The 17,694-nt window shown below is 43.9% G+C and overlaps 1 protein-coding gene across 1 annotated transcript in view; it reads right to left on the reverse strand.

Annotated features, from left to right (window-relative positions):
- Window positions 1–17,438, reverse strand: part of LOC125455018 (BCL2/adenovirus E1B 19 kDa protein-interacting protein 3-like) — a 40,835-nt gene extending 23,397 nt beyond the window's left edge. The window contains exon 1 of the mRNA XM_048536490.2: window positions 17,068–17,438. Within this exon, the coding sequence (XP_048392447.1) occupies window positions 17,068–17,104 (37 nt within the window). The 5' untranslated portion in view covers window positions 17,105–17,438. The remainder of the gene's footprint in view (window positions 1–17,067) is intronic.
- Between the last annotated feature and the right edge of the window lie 256 nt (window positions 17,439–17,694).

The following is a 17,694-nucleotide window of genomic DNA, read 5'->3' on the forward strand; positions in this document are numbered from 1 at the left end:
CGCATTTGAAATGATGATGGGTTTAGATTCATAAATAAGTTGTTTCCATTGGCAAGAGGGTCAGTTACTAAATGGTTAAGGGGATTTAAGATAATTAACAGGCGAGCCAGAGACTAAATGAGGAGAAATGCCTGAAGCAATATGAGTTATTCAAGTCTGGAATGTACTTCCTAGAACTTGAATCAACAGCAAATTTCAAAAGAAATTGGATAAATACTTGAAAAGAAAAGCACACAGAGCTACAAGGAAAGCTTGGGAATGAAATTCCATTATTCACGAGTGCGATGAGCTCAGTGGCATTCTTTGGAGTCTGTGATACCACTAAACTGTCACTGGTACTGTAGATTTTTACAAGAAACGTCTGAAACATGCTCTGCATGATCACCTTGTGACCAGAGTCTCTAATTACAGAATGACAGGATTGTTATGGAGTAGAAAGAGGCCATTCAGCCCATTGTGCCTATAGCTTTTCTCAAGAAGGCAGCTCACCACGGCGTTCTCAGGGTCAACTTCATATGGCAATAAATGCTGGCCAGCCAGTGATGCCTGTGCTCCACAAGTGAAAAAAGCAAACCTCATTATCTTCTGCCAATCTTCTGCTTTTACCCCCATACCCTCGCACACTATTTCTCTCAGCTAATCATCCATTGTTCTCTTAAATGCTTCACTTGAACCTGCCTCCATCACACTTCCAGGCTGTGCATTCCACACCCTAAGTCCTCAGACTGAAAAGGTTCTTTTTCTCACATCACTCTTGTTTTGCTCACACATCACTTTAAATCTATGCACTCTTATACTTTTCTCTTTTACAAGTGGGCTCAGTTTCTCCCTATCTGCTCTGTCCAGCCCACTCATGATTTTGATAACCTCTTTCAAGGCCCCTTTCAGTCTTCTTCTCTCCAAGGAGAACCATCCCAACTTCTTCAATCTATCCGTGGACCTAATGAGGCAGTCTCACAGCGTAGCGACCTCTCAGCCCAGTGTGGTGGTCTCCTGACCCGACGTGGCAGTCTCCTGGCCCAGTGTCATTGTCTCCCGGTGGCCCATGGTGGTCTTTCAGCCCGGCATGGCCTCAGGGTGGACATCCAGCCTTGAGGTGATTCCAGAGTGGTCTCCCTGCCTTGAGAGATCAAGGTGAACCCCAGTATGGTCTGGAGTAATGACCCAGTGTGGACTGGAGGCTGGGAGCCAGCATGGACTGGGTTGGAAGGACTACTGTTCGGAACTTTTCATTGCTCTATTTACCAATTTATTTCTACAATCTGTAACGCTGGCCTTTTTATTCCTATATTTTAATTTTTTTCCCCTAAGAATTGTATGAAGAATCTGTACCTGGGTAGCTTGTCCCTAAAATGGTGCCATCAGTGGTGACAATGTAAACTTTCCACTGCACTCACTTGAGTACATGTGACAATAAAGTGAATTCAATTCAGTTCATAACTGAAGTTTCTCATTCCCGGGGCCATTCTTGTAAATTACCTTCCAACTTTTCCTTTTATGGGACGCTGTTGTCGCTGACAACTGCTCTCGATCCGAGAGGCTTGCTTGGCCATTTCACACAGCAGTTAAGAGTCAACCACATTGCTATGTGTTTGGACAATAGGGCGACCAAAACAGATGGCAGATTTACTTCTCCAAAGGAAGTGAACCAGACAGGAAACAGTTCAGAGAAGGCTTACCAGACTAGATTGGATGGGTTGGCTTTTGGGGAAAGGTTGAACAGGCTATCTATTGGAATTTAGAAGAGTAATAGAGGTCATACAGGATGAATGGAAATAGATGTCACGGTTTAAAAATAATGGTTTGCATATTTAAGCCAGAGATGGGGAAAATCCAAGACATTGATTCATAGAGTCATAGCCTTATACAGCAGAGAAACACAGCGTTCTCGTCTGAGTGGATGAGTTGGGCCAAAAGGTCTGTTTCCATGCTGTACAACTCTGTGTCTCTAATCGTTTTCTCACACAGCATTTTGAGTCTTTGAAACTCTCTTTCTCAAAAAAAATACTGCAAGCAGAACTTTAAGATGGTTTTTTTCATGAGCTAGAGGGTGTGGTTACAGGATTGATGGGTATACAGAATAATCAGGTTGGCCATGGCCTTACCGAAGGCACAGTGAGCTCAAGGCCTGAATAGCCTACTCCTTCTCACTCTGATACATAGACACATATATATTAGCAAGGCTCTCTGGATTATTTTTTATTATTCATCTCTAGGACATGAGCAGTGGCAGGCATTTGTTGCCTAACACTAATTGCCCTCAACAAGGTGGGATTGGTAATTAGGATGGGCTCATAGTTTGAGTTATAAGGAGAGGGTGGGTAGGCTGGGACTATTTTCACTGGAGCGCAGGAGGCTGAGGGGTGATCTTGTAGAATTTTATAAAATCATAAGGAGCATAGATAAGGTGAGCGGCAGGTGCCTTTTCCTTAGGGTGGGGAGTTCAAGGCTATGGAGCATTTTTTTTATACTGTGAGGAGAAAGATTTGAAAAAGGCTCAAAGGGCAACTTTTTTTTTAAACACGGAGAGTAGTTTGTGTGCGGAATGAACTTGCAGACGAAGTGGCGGGTGCAGGCCATTACAATGTTTAAAAAACATTGAGGTAAGTACATGAATAAGAAATATTTGGAGGGATATGGGCCAAGTGCAGGCAGACGGGGCTAGTTTAGTTTGGGAACATGGTCAGCATGGACTGGTTGAACTGAAAGGTCTGTTTCATTGCTGTATGACTCTATGGCCACTTTCCCCACAGTCTGCTGGCTATGTTAATGGAATGGTAATCTGGTGATTTGCATTTCCTGAGGGGTTTGTTTCCATGCTGCAAGATTCAATGACTCTATAACTCTTGCAATAAGCAAGAGTGCATTCTGCTCAGTGAGATATGGATGACACTGTTGGAGTTGGCACCCTTGAAGAGGGTGGGTAAGCAGAAGGACAATTGTGAACCTGTTGAGTTTTTACAACAATCCAGTAGTTTCTAGAGTCCCTGTTCAATGCCTGCTTTTCTGGCTCTCAATGTTTAGCCCTTCTCCTCCCTTAACATCATTGATTTATGGCTTTGGGAAGGATTTCAAGTCAACAGGTACCACCTGACCTCTGGAGAAGAAGCTTCCCAGCCTCTGATTGAGGCCAGCAATGCAGTGCAAAAAAAATCAATGTCACATTAATCAATCACCCTCTGCATTTTCACTGTGCCTGTTAAACATAACTGTACCCACGTCCACCACTTCCTCTGAAAGTTCATTCCACACACAAACCATTTTTTGTTTAAGAAAAAGGCCCCTCATGTCCTTTTTGTATCTTTCTCCTCTCGCCTTAAAAATATGCCCCCTCGTCTTCAATGCCCCCACCCTAGGGAAAAAAAACACCTGCCATTCACCTTATCTATACCCCTCAAGATTTTATAAGCCTCTATAAGGTCACCACTCAAAAACTTCACTTTATGCTACCTAACTTCATTCCCAAACTATCCTTGCTTAATTTTGTGTCTGTTCCCTGAATCTAAACACCATAACCAAGAGAAGACAATTCACCGTCAGCTTCTCAAGAGCAATTCTTTCCAGTGTTGCTTTTAAACTATATTCAAATTCCATTCTTTGAAGTTTTTTGCCCTCTGGATTAACAGTTCAGGATTAGAAAGCTTAGACATGTAAACAAAGCAATTCGCAATGGTAAATGCTCTTTACATTTTGCACACGTCTCAACACCACACTGTCTTCTCATCCCACGTAAAGCTCTCCCATCATCTACATTCCCCTTCTCCTACTTCACTTCAAGTCTCCCACATACCTCCACTCACCATGTCCTCTGAATTCCCCTCTTTCCCTTTGCTACCCAAGACTGTCAGCCATATCTTAATCAACAGCTTTCTCAAGAAAGCTACGGATTAATCCCAACCCAGAGATTTAAGCAGAAAGTGAAGGGTGTTGATCTCAGTGAAGTACACAGGGGGTGCTGCACTGTCAGGGGTAGTGCTTTTTAGAGGAGACACAAAATAATCGTTCTCTATGTTCTCTTGGGAGGATATAAATATCCCACAGCAATATTTTGAAGAGCAGCAGGGTTCTCCTGTGTCTTGGTCAATATTTACCCCCTCATGTGAGATCACTAAAATAGGTCATGTGGTCATATTCACATTGCTGTTTTCACATGGATGCATATGTTGACTGTTGCACTCCATACATTAATAAGCAATTGCATTCTAAACAGTACTTCATTGGATGTGAATCACTTTGAGACATCCTGTGGACAGAAAAGAACACTGAATAAATACAAGTCCTTCTTTTAAAGACTTTTAAAAGGGGTGAGATACCTCACTGATCAAATAAATACACATGACAACACACCACAAAAGTCAGTAAACAGCTCATTTCCTGATATTTCCAAGGAGAAACAAACAGTTCATGAATTTTCACTCAAACCCACAGGCTATGAATAAACTTACTCCTTTTGTTTACCATTGCAGAAGCATTTTGTTTGCCACGTTCTAATTGTTCCCCCAAAGCAATAAAGCAAGTTTTTTTGTGTTTTTGGAGAAGGCCTATTCTTCTGGTTCTCAAAGTTTAACCCTTCTCCCTAAATATCGCTGACTGAAGGCAGGGAAAGGGTTTCAGGTCAACAGGTGCCATCTGACCTCTTTGGCAGTGTCTTGCTGAGGTGAACAATGCAGAAAAAGTTTGAGAGATAATGGGAACTGCAGATGCTGGAGATTCCAAGATAATAAAATGTGAGGCTGGACGAACACAGCAGGCCAAGCAGCATCTTAGGAGCACAAAGGCTGACGTTTTGGGCCGAGACCTAGAAATGTTTTCTGATGAAGGGTCTAGGCCCGAAAGGTCAGCTTTTGTGCTCCTGAGATGCTGCTTGGCCTGCTGTGTTCATCCAGCTCTACACTTTGTTATCTTGGATTCTCCAGCATCTGCAGTTCCCATTATCTCACGCCTCAATGTCATGTTAGCCATGAACAACCGTGCTTTTTGAAAAGAAATTACAAACTTCTGGCACTCTCTGGTACCTAACTTCACTCCTGAAGTATCTGGCTCTATTCCCTGATCCTGCATAGCCAGGAGAAGGCAGCTCATCAAGGGCAATTAGGGAGCAGTCATAAATGGTGGGCCCAGCCAGCAATACCACACCCTTAGAATGAATGAAAGAAACTTAACCAAAGTCACTCAGACACTTTTTTTGTCCAAAGCTTTAACCACCTACTCAATGATATGGGGGAGTATTGTAGGATCTCAAACATTTGCCCAAATGGCCTCATGGTTTCAAAAGTGTTGAAATAGTCAGGTCTGAGCATGAAATAAAATCACAGAATCCCTACAGAGCAGATAGACTCCATTTGGCCCATTGAGTCTGCACAGACCCTCTGAACAGCAGCCCACTCAGATCTACAACCCTGCATGGCGAATCCACCCAGCATCCTTGGACACTATGGGTAATTTAGCATGGCCAATCCTCCTGGCCTGCACATCTATGGACTGTGGGAGGAAACCAGAGCACCCAAATGAAACAGGCAGACACAGGGAGAATGTGAAAACTCCACACAGTCGCCTGAGGCTGGAATCGAACCTGTCCCTGGAGCTGTGGAGCAGTAGTGCTAACCACTAAGCCACTGGGCAACGAGGAGGAAGTCTCAGGTCTCATGCGACCATCCTGCTCATGCCCCCCACACTTTCAGTATCACCTTTCTTTCAGTTCTAGCAAAGCTGGCATTTTCACCAACGTACCTTGGAAATCTTTTGTTTTAAAGAACCTGTCATTCCTGTGGGAAGATGAGACAACATGTTTTGACAGAGTGTCTTGTTATGATCTGGGAGGGAATGTCTGTCAGAGCTGACGATCTGGTAGCCGCTTTGGAAAGTGAAACAGATGAATATACAAAAGAGCGAATGACAAGGTTATGGCAAGAAGACATTAAATCTGCAGTTCTTTCAAATAAACTGCTACAGCGCAGAAGAGCTACTATTGCTGGAACCTTGCCATGCCTGAATGCATTCGCTTACACAATAATAGGCACTGTCCTCAAAACCACTGCTGTTGTGCATAAAGCCACTTGAGACCTTCCTACGAGATACAATTTGATCCGATAGAAGTTGATTTGTTTTATTTATTTACAGCCGCTGCCAAAGTAGCAATGGTGTGGATGAGTCTGAGATAAATCAACAGGCTTTAGTGAAATGGTTCAAATTGGGAGTAAGCCAGGATTCTCACATCCTTGTTGTTAAATTTATTTATACTGCACGGCAGATCGCCAATTGTATCAATGATGTAATTCACACAAACTCTCACACACACACACACACACACACACACACACACACACAAACCCTCACACAAACACACAAACCCTCACACAAACACACACACACACAAACACACGCACACACAGACGAACCCACACACACACACAAACCCACACAAACCCACACACACACACAGACACACACACACACACAAACCCACACACACACACACACACAAACACACACACAAACACACACACACACAAACCCTCACACACACACGCACACACACACACACAAACCCTCACACACACACACACACACACACACACAAACACACACAAACACACACAAACACACACAAACACACACAAACACACACAAACACACACATTTCAATAAATACATTTTTAAAATAGCCAAAAAGAGAGAGGTTGTGATGTTGCAACTGTTGGTGAATCTTTCTTTTTGAAAAGGATAAAATTCACACCACGTCGCACTAACATCACGCCTTTGATGTTGTGAAGGTGCTTCACCGGAACTTGGCCCAAGGGGCAGAATATTCACCGTGCGGAAACAGGTCATTCGGTCCATCGTCTTGTTGCCAGCTGAAAAGACAGCAATGACATAGAAACAGAAAGTGCTGGAGAAACTCAGCAGATCTGGCAGCGCCTGTGCAGACAGCCACAGAGTTCAGGTTTGAAGTTCGATGTGACCCTTTTATAATCCAGAGTAGGTCCTGGTGAGAGATGTTAATGGCAGCTTCACTGAAGGCTGTGGAAAGGACTAAATTCATGGTCTGAGTTTGTTGAGCGTAATGCTAAATCCTGATGTCTGTAAAGGTGCTTAATTGGAAGGTGTGGAGCTGTTCCTCCAGCTGGCGTTGAACTTCACTAAAGCAGGCAAGGACAGAAATGTTAACATGAGAACAACATGTACAGAATCGGTACAGGCTGGAAGCAGGCCATTAGGCCCATCAGGTCCACACTGACCCTCCTGAAAAGCATCTCACCCAGACCCAACCCCTCACCCTATTCCTGAAACGCTGTATTTCCCATGGCTATGCCCACCCAGCCTGCACATCCCTGGACAGTATGGGCAATTTAGCACGGTCAATCCACCTAATGGGGAATTGAAATGGCTATGCTTGCAGACAGAGCGACAGCATTCCACAAAGTAATCACCCAGTTTGCATTTAGTCTCATCGATATAAAGGAGGCCACATTGTGGGCAACAAGTGCAGGAGACAAGATTGTAAGAAGCACAAGTGCTTCGACTACAAGGCGCACTTGGGGCCTTGCAGAGAGAAGAGGTGAAAAGGTGAATAAGCAAGCATTACACCTTGTGACTGCAGGACAAGGTGCATTGGGAGGAAATGGGGGGGTTGGGTTGAGAAAGTGTTGAGAGTGATGGAGGGAGTGGACCAGGGTTTCCCAGAGGGAGCGGTCCCTGCAGAATGCTGACGGTGCGGGGCTCAGGAACGTGTGGCCATTGGTGGCATCTTAGTGGAGGCAGTGGAAATGGTGGAGGTAGTTCCTTTGATTGTAGAGTCGAATGGGATGGTGAGTGAGGACAAAGGGAGCCTTATTGACAAGGGTAGGGAGGGGAAAGGGTAAGGGAAGAAGTGTGTGGTGTGGGACAGACATAGTTAGGGGTTTTGCTCAGCTGAGTGGATGTGAGGAAGTGGTAGGGATGGGGAAATCGGCAGTTGTGGAAAAAGTTTGTCAAGTCAGAAGCACTGTTCTGAAATATAGCCTTAGTGCAGCAGAGGCAGTTGGCATTGAGAAACTGGGGGAATAGAATAAAGTCCTTATAGGAAGCAACGTGTGAGATAGAGGTAACGTAGGAGTAAGTGTGTATCTAATGGATGCTGGTGGACAGCCTATCCTCAAAATGGAAGGGAAGAATCAGAGATAGACCGGGTGAAGGTGACAGAAACTGGACACAGCACTGGCAATATCATTGATGTGCTGAAGAAAGGGTTTGTGTAGGACCAGAACAAGGAGTGTTGTGTGCACCTCTCAAAAAAGACGGGCATAATCACAAGCACAGCCACACACTTGACTTGGAGAACGTGTGACAACTTAAGGGTGAAAGTGTTCATTAAGAAATTGAGCAGAGCTAGGAAGAGTACAGGGATGGTGGTGATGGATGGCAGGTGCTTTGTCCTCTGTTCTAAAATAAAAAGTGCACAGCCTTCAAATTATAGCTGGAGCTATAACAAATTCTGGAAACTGTGAAAATAAATAAGTCACGTGGGCCGGATGGGATTTATCTCAGGAATCTCTGAGAAGTTAGGGAGGAGATTGCACAGCTTTTGACTTTGATCTTTATGTCACCATTGTCTACAGGAATAGTGCCAGAAGACTGGAGGATAGCAAATGTCCCCTTGCTCAAGAAGGGGAGTAAAGATAATCCTGATAATGATGGACCAGTGAGCCTTACTTCGGTTGTAGGTAAAGTGTTGGAGAGGATTATAAGAGATAGGATTGAGAATCATCTAGAAAGGAACAATTTGATTAGGGACAGTCAACGCGGTTTTGTGAAGAGTAGGTCATGCCTCACAAACTTTAGTGAGTTCTTTGAGAAGGTGACCAAACAGGTGGATGAGGGTTAAGCGGTTGATGTGGTGTATATGGATTTCAGTAAAGAATTTGATAAGGTTCCCCACGGTAGGCCATTGCAGAAAATACAGAGTCATGGGATTGAGGGTGATTTAGCAGTTTGGATCAGAAATTGGCTAGCTGTAAGAAGACGGAGGGTGGTGGTTGATGGGAAATGTTCATCTTGGAGTTCAGTTACTAGTGGTGTACCACAAGGATCTGTTTTGGGGCCACTGCTGTTTGCCATTTTTATAAATGACCTGGATGAGGGCGTAGAAGGATGGGTTAGTAAATTTGTGGATGACACTAAATTTGGTGGAGTTCTGGATAGTGCGGAAGGATGTTGCAGGTTACAGAGGGGCATAGATAAGCTGCAGAGCTGGGCTGAGAGGTTGCAAATGGAGTTTAATGCGGACAAGTGTGAGGTGATGCACTTTGGTAGGAGTAACCGGAAGGCAAAGTACAGGGCTAATGGTAAGGTTCTTGGTAGTGTGGATGAGCAAAGGTATCTCGGTGTCCATGTGCATAGATCACTGAAAGTTACCACCCAGATTGATAGGGCTGTTAAGAAGGCGTACAGTGTGTTAGGTTTTATTGGTAGAGGGATTGAGTTTCGGAGCCATGAGGTCATGTTGAGCTGTACAAATCTCTGGTGCGGCCGCACTTGGAGTATTGCGTACAGTTCTGGTCACCGCATTATAAGAAGGATGTGGAAGTATTGGAAAGGGTGCAGAGGAGATTTACCAGGATGTTGCCTGGTCTGGAGGGAAGGTCTGATGAGGAAAGGCTGAGTGACTTGAGGCTATTTTCATTAGAGAGAAGGTTAAGAAGTGACTTAATAGAGACATACAAGATGATCAGAGGATTAGATAGGGCGGACAATGAGAGCCTTTTTCCTCGGATGGAGATGGCTACCACGAGGGGACATAGCTTTAAACTGAGGGGCGATAGATATAGGACAGATGTCAGATGTAGGTTCTTTACTCAGAGAGCAGTAAGGCATGGAATGTCTTGCCTGCAACAGTAGTAGACTCGCCAACTTTAAGAGCATTTAAATGGCCATTAGATAAACATATGGACAAGACTGGAATAGTGTAGGTTAGATGGGCTTCAGATTGGTTTCACAGGTCAGCGCAACATCAAGGGCCGAAGGGCCTGTACTGCGCTATAATGTTCTATTTTCTATGTTCGATGTTCTATACTGGCAGGAGAGGACGGCATAGAGGAACTGGACACATACTATAGAGGAAGCAGCTAGGGCCAGGAAACAAGGCATAGTTGCAATACTATAGGGCAACAGAAGGCCCACAAATTGAGTTGGAAAAAGACTGGATAAGGTGGGGCGAACAATAGAGAGTAAAGATAAGAAGAAATGAGCTCAATGGGGCAGGAACAGGCTAAAACGATGGCAGTATTCTTTACAGGTAATGGGAAGATGATAGAAGCAGGCTATGTGGGTTTGGGGGACTATGAATGTGGGAAGTTGAGGAAGGATGGAGGAGATGAGGACAGTGACAATCTAGGGAACAACAGCAGATGTTCAGTGGTAGGGTCATGGCCAGTAGGCGAAATGAGAAAGAGTCACAGATAGTTCCTATGTCTTGTAGGTTATGAAAACTGACACACAGGCCTTGAAAGATGCATTGAGGGTTTCTGCTTCTTTCGAACAGCAAATTCCAGAGCCCAACCACCCTATGAGTGAAACAAATTCTGCACTGTTTCTAAAAGTAAAGGTTTAAGGAATGTCATAAAAGAAAAAAGGGGAAAGAGAGGCAGAAAGGTTTGGAAGAGAATTTGAGAGCTTGGAGAAGTGTGGAGGGATTGAGGGGCTACAGAACTGGGAGAGAGGGTGGAAAGGGACAGAAGATGGACGAAGAGAAAAGGAGAGAAATAGAGGAGACAGACAGAGTTGGGAGGGGTGGGGGGAGGGAGAGAGAGAGACAGAGAAAGGGGAGGGGGAGGGGGAAAGAGCCAGTGTACATTCTCTACCTGCAACTCCCCCTACTACCAGACCTATCCTACATCCCCCTCTCCCTCTTTAAGCCTCTGCAGCTTTCATCTCCCTTATAACCCTCTTGAAGCCCTGAACAGAGGAGGAGGGGTTGGCAGGCAAGCACGGCAAATGTGCTTTCCCACATCAGCCAGGCCCCAAAACCCCCCCACTGACTGGCAGTTTGGATGTTGTTTATTAATTCCTTCATGCGTCAATGGCCAGTTCAGAGTTTGCTAATTGCCTTGGAGCTACAAGCTTGCGAGACAATCTCAGAGTCAAAGACGTCTTGAGTTTGGAGTCAAGCAGGTCAGACTGACAACAATGGCAAGTTAGTTGTCCTTTTGCAGGTTAGTTTGTATTCAATTCTCCTTGTGATAAATAATAACAAACTCCCAGCTTTCCACTCACCATCCCCACCCAATACCATGAGTAAAGAACATCCATCATTTCGTCTTTAATGTGTTGCCTCCTAAAACTCCTCTTTAATGTGTTATGGACTTCAGATTGGTATTGGTATGGCAGGTTGGCAGAACATCGAGGGCCAAAGGGCCTGTACTGTACTGCTGTAATGTTCTATGTTCTATGTTGTCCTCAAAGAGCTTTCAATGATTGGTTAAACACGATTTCTCTTTCACAAAGCCACAATGACTCTGCCAGATAAACCAAATGTGCTGTTATAACTAATTTGATAATAGCTTTTGGCCTTTTTCCTATCACAGCTGGCTTGTCTGTAGTAATATTCTCAGACCCTGCACAGAAGTTAAATCACTTGAAAAGTATGCAAAGTTCCCCAAGTTGCCCATCTCCTAGATATAGGTTGATCGAAAGCATAAGCCACTATTCTGCACTGAACAAGAAAGATGGTTTATCACAAATAATTACACTGTACTGCAGATCAACAAGTATAAACATCAGCATACAATGCTACTAATTAATCCCCTAATCCTCCTAGAAAATCCCCCTTACACAGACAAACAGAGTAAGGGAAAAACACAAAACAGAGGGAAAACTGAGAAAAGAGTTCTCAAGATCTGTTCAGCTTGTTCTTGTTGATTAGAAGGTTCCTTCTGAGCCTGGCTTTACAAATGCCTACATTGGTTTGCAAGAGGTACAGGGTGGCTGGTTCTCTTTTATAAGTCTCTGACTTATTAACTGAAAGTCACGGCTTAAGGAAAGTTCAAATGTTTCAGCAACGGCTTAAGGAAAGGTCAAATGGTTTTTTTTCAGGTTTTAAGTTGTTTGCCCCAGAGAGCAGAGAATTCCTGGCTGGTGGAGACCTGATGGCTTCTCTCCATATCTTCGTCCTAGTCCCAAGCTGTTCAGTTGCCTGAGAACTGATTACATAGTGTTGGCAGGCAAATGATCTTTGTCATCACTGACTGGTCACTAGTCCATAGACAAATTAACTTCTTTGTTGCCAACCAACACTCCATCTGTTCACCAACCCTCAATTCCAGTTCGTCTGCAAACACCATTGTAACCCACAGCGACACAAAACACGTTCACAATAAGCACTAAATTAATTGCTTCCAAACCATACTTTGGTTGTCTTTTAGAAGTTATTTCTCATTTCAGTTCACAATTTTAAAATATAAAAATAGTCATTGTCTTCACAGTTTAACCAGTGTAAAAAAGATCAAATTTAATGCTCACTGTGGGGCAGGTCACTATGGCTCTGAGCTTCTTAGACACATAGGAATAGGAGTAGGCCATTCAACCCCTCAAGCCAGTTCTACCATTCAATTAGATCATGGTTGATCCAGGGCCTAAGTCTAAATACTTGCCTTTGGCTCATATTCTTCATGTTTTTGCTAAACAGAAGTATATAGGAGTGGCATGGTGGCTCAATTTAACTGGAACTACAAACACACGGAAGACCCACAAAGCGTGGAATAGTGATTTGTTTGGCACTAGCGTTACAACAAGGAGAATTTAAGGTGAAAAAGTGTACGTATTTCCAGTATACACATGGAATGAAAGCTGTGGTTGACAGGGGGTTGAGAAATCTCTTGTCTCTCAGCTCTTTCTTCTCATCTGCCCTGCTCCCCACAAAGACAGCGTATTTTCCAGACAGACTTTGTTCAAATCGTCAGCTGCCCTCCCTCACTGTCGCTGCCTGCTGGTGGAGGTTCTGCCACAACTGCTTGAGTTCCCCTGCTCGGCACCTTCCTTCGCCGTTGACACCTGACACTGGAGGCTCCATTACTCCAGGTTCCCCTCTAAAATGCAACCGCCTTATTTACTGCAGCTAAATGTATTTATGTCAGTGGAGTACACATTCTTATTACTCCCTAGATAACAAAGTTCCTCTCGGATTGCCTTGGAGATAGCAAGAACTGCAAATGCTAGAGTCAGAGACAACACAGAATGGAGCTGGAGGAACACAGCAAGCCAGGCAGCATCAGAGGAGCAGGAAGGGTGATGTTTCGGCTCGGGACCCTTTCTGAAGAAGGTCCCAACCCGAAACATCACCTTTCCTGCTCCTTTAATGCTGCCTGGCCTGCTGTGTTACTCCAGCTCCACACTGTGCTTCCTCTTGAATTCCCTATTTGATTTACTGCCACCTCTCATATTTATGATCGGTTGTTTCAGTATCCCCATAAGTAAGAGCATATTCTCTATGTTAATCTCATCAAACGCTCACATGATCTGATAAATCGGGACATGCACGCCATCCCCACCCTCCCACCCCTTTCTACAGCAAACAGCCCCAGCCTGTTCACATTATTGCTGACAGGTATAAAATGTCTCTGTTCAGGTGGAATATTCAGAGCAACAGATAGACAAATATCCTACTGCACTCTGTTCCTGAACAATAAAACTGTTGTTCATTTCAGATATTTGCTTGATGAACCTTGAAGAACAGGTCAACCGCAAACAACAGACAGTAAATGGCAAGTTAGTTATGCAAAGGGCTGTAAAAGGCTATAGTATTGGAGAGTTCAGAGATCATTAATCATGAGTAAGAGAAATCACTAAGGGAAAACATTAGTGCAACTTTAGAGTCTCCAGATAAGATGGTTAAAGGAGATCTCACAGAAGTAAATAAAGTTACATGGCCCCGACAAGGCAATCTCATGTTATTACTCCAAACATAAACCAATAGGGACAAGGAAAGTTAGTACAAGAGTATTTTTAGATGATGTTGACATGGAGAACTCAGTAAAAACCACCAAGGCAACAGATATGCCATTCAGCCCATCATGCCTATGCTAGCTCTTTGTTAAACAGCAAGTCAATTAATCCCACTCCACCCTCCCTCTCTCTCTCCAAACACCTGCAAAGTTTCTTTTCACATGTATATGCATCAATTTCTACTTAAGATATTCAAAAATATTAACAGGGCATATCAACATGCATTCCCTGTCACATTTCCCCAAATCTTTCAAACAAGCAATTATAATTTACAGAGAAGGGTTCCTCAGCAATGGATTGGCATGGGAGGCAAAATATATATAACCAAAAATTGGGTTCATCAGTCGGACTTGAAAAATAACTTGAAACATCCCCCTTTCTGACCTATAGCCTAAAGAAGCAGTAAACTCTGATCTCACCCACTGTTCGCTAAACAGCTATTAGACTGTGTTATCTCAGAGAGACACAACTTCATATCATTCGACAGATTAACAGGTTTTCTGATCTGCTGCAAGCAGTTGCACAGAATATCTGCTAACATGTACAGAATATTGTGCAACACTCTGCATACACAACACTGCAGCTGTCAAGATTTTCTCCACAAGGTAAACCTGATATCACCACATCACAAACAGGAGCAGGACAAGGACATTCAGCCCATCAAACCTGTTCTGCTATTTAATGATTATAGCTGATCTAAATGTAGCCTTGATACCAGTCTCTAGCCTCCTTGCTCCCATAACCCTTGGCTCTGTTTAAGATGAAAACTCTTTTTAGCGCAGTCTTGAAAGCATTTAATGGCTGCTCACTGGGGAAGAGGCCATCAACACTCTGACTGAAAACATTCTTCCTTATCCCCATTGGAAATGGGAAATACCTTACTCCTAAATCATGTCCCTTTGTTCTAGGCTCTCTTTTGAGGGGGAAAATTCAGCACCCATGAAGTAAACTGACATAATCTTATATACTTCAACACAATCACCTTGCATTTTACCGCACACCAACGGGCAAAGACTCAGCCTTTCCTTGGACAGCCATATCTGACCACACAGGATGAACCATTAGCCAGTGGAACCCATGTCATAGAGTCATACAGCATGGAGACAGACACTTTGATACAACCAGCTCATCTCATCCATGTTGGCAAACTAAACCTGCCTGCGCTTGGCCTCCAAACATTTCTTATTCATGTACTTATCCAAATGGCTTTTAAACATTGTAACTGTACCCACATCCACCACTTCCCCTAGAAGTTCATTCCACCCACCAACCACTCTTGGCATTAAAAAAATTGCCTCTCATGTCTTTTTATAAAATGTTTCTCCTCTCACCTTAAAAATATGCGCCCTGGTCTTGAAACCTTAAAAGCCACCTAACATTCCCTTCATGGATATCCTTCTTTATTTTGTTAACCTCTATCACTTTGCCTCTCAACCTCATGTCCTGTGAACGAATAATAAAAAAACATGCTAAAGGCATATAGTCCCTCTTGTATCTTTGTGTATATACACAGCAGTGCCACTTTATGTCAGAATACCTGGATCGAACTTTCCCATCCAAACATCAATTGAGTAGCATGTACCTCTGAGTCACTAAGTCCTCCCCATCAGAGCTGAACACAATGTCTTTAAAGGAGCCTTGCGGAGACCTGGCTATTGTTTACTCCTTGATCAGCATGTTACAAGACAAACTGTTAGTCATTCCACCAACTCATTTGTTGGACCTAATCTATGTACTAAAATGTAACCTATTTCCTACATTACAACTGGATTGGCCATGCTAAATTGCACTGTAGTATTCAGGGATGTGCAGGCTAGGTGGAGCATCCATGGGAAATTAAGGGCTACAAAGATAGGGGTGGAGTGGGCGGTGTGGGTCTGCGAGGGACACTCTTCTGAGGGTTGGTGTTGTCTCAATGAGCCAAATAGCCTACTTCCACACCGTAGGGATTCTCTGATTCTATTGTTGCACTTCAGAAGTAAGAAAAAGTAAAGCCACCATGGTTGTACAAGACTGTAGGGCTGCTCTCTCATGACAGAGAAATGACTGGTGGTGGTTTATTAGATTCCCTACAGTGTGGTAACAGGCCCTTCGGCCCAACAAGTCCACACCACCCCTTGAAACATCCCACCCAGACCCATCCCCCTATAACCCACACACCCCTGAACACTATGGGTAACTTAGCATGGCCGATCCACCTAGCCTGCACATCTTTGGACTGTGGGAGGAAACTGGAGCAGACGCAAACTGCAGACGCAGGGAGAATGTGCAAACTCCACACAGGCAGTTTCCCAAGGCTGGATCCGAACCTGGATCCCCTGCGCTGTGGGGCTGCAGTGCTAACCACTGAGACATCGTGCTACCCTTTATCCAGGGGGTCACCATGCCACAGGTGAGGGGAGAGGTTAAGGAAGGAGAGTCCTTTATCGTAAACTCAGCCAATGGCATAATTGGTATCACCCCGTGTTGCAAACTGAGCTCACCAACTCCCAACTTCAAAAGTAGAGTGTTTTGGGATGTCAGGAGGTCATTGGAGGGGGTGGTGTCTATATGTTATCAGCTCCTTCCCTCAAAGAACACTGCCGCTTTAAATTATCCAGGGCCCATCCCCCTCAGGTCTGCTGTCAGCCTCTCGCCCATTCATAAAGATGCCAGCAGCCGGAAAGCAACGGGAGCACGGCCGAACAGCGACCCAGTCATTTCACCCCTGTCAGATTCAATTCACCACAGGAAAACACATACACAATTCAGAAAACGCACCACCAGTCAATTCACATGAAAAAGTGCGTGAATGCAAAATAACCAGCAAAATAGACCTGAAGGAAAATGTATTTGGTAATGTAAATCTCCATGACATTTGAACACCCCGAATCAAAATATTAACTGCAAAATGAAAAGGCGATTTATTTTAAATGAGGCACAAAAATGCTCAAATAAGCGTTTTGTCACAGCGGCAACAAAGGTATCAATTGTCTGTCCTCACAAGGATGCTCGTAACTAAAAGCAACAATAACACTAAACAATATTATGTACAAAACCGCACCATTAGGTCTAACAACGAGCTCCTCTGGAGTAGTTTGCAATACTCACCGTGTAAGCTCTCGTCTTCTACAATGGAAACTGACATTTTAAGTCTTTTTTTCGTCTCTCTCCCACAAACAATTTTTTTAGCTCCTATCTTCTAAAATGTTTTCTCTTTGTAGTCGATCAATCAAATAGGGACCAGGAAGCTGGTGTTGTTATCTAATAATGTGCCTTTTTTCCCCACTCTGCTTCACCGTTCTGTTTATCCCCCCCAACCCAGTCGGTTCAGCTCTTTCCTTCTCTTGTGTGTTTCTCTGCTTTTCTGTCCTTCTACCCACGATCTGCCGAAGCGTTTACTCAAAAAAAAACGTGCAAATAAGCACGTCTGTGCCGGCTCTGCTCAGCTCCAATGATCATGTGAGCTTCCAGAGAGAGCAGCTCTGTAAACAGAGAGCTAAGGGAACGTCTTCCAATAGCCCTGACACTCCAACAAAAAAAAGCCTTCAGCCCTGCAGTAACATTAGACACCGCAAGGAACTTATTTTTTTTGTTCAAACATCTAGACTCAGTTCCAGAACTGTATATAATGAGACGGTGCAAAATAGATTTGTAATAAAAACCGAATGAACTGCGGATGCTGTAAATCAGTAACAAAAACGAAAACAAAAATGCTGGAGAAGCTCAGCAGGTCCG

Source organism: Stegostoma tigrinum, chromosome 1 (assembly GCF_030684315.1).
Source record: "Stegostoma tigrinum isolate sSteTig4 chromosome 1, sSteTig4.hap1, whole genome shotgun sequence".
NCBI classification, from domain to species: Eukaryota; Metazoa; Chordata; class Chondrichthyes; order Orectolobiformes; family Stegostomatidae; genus Stegostoma; species Stegostoma tigrinum.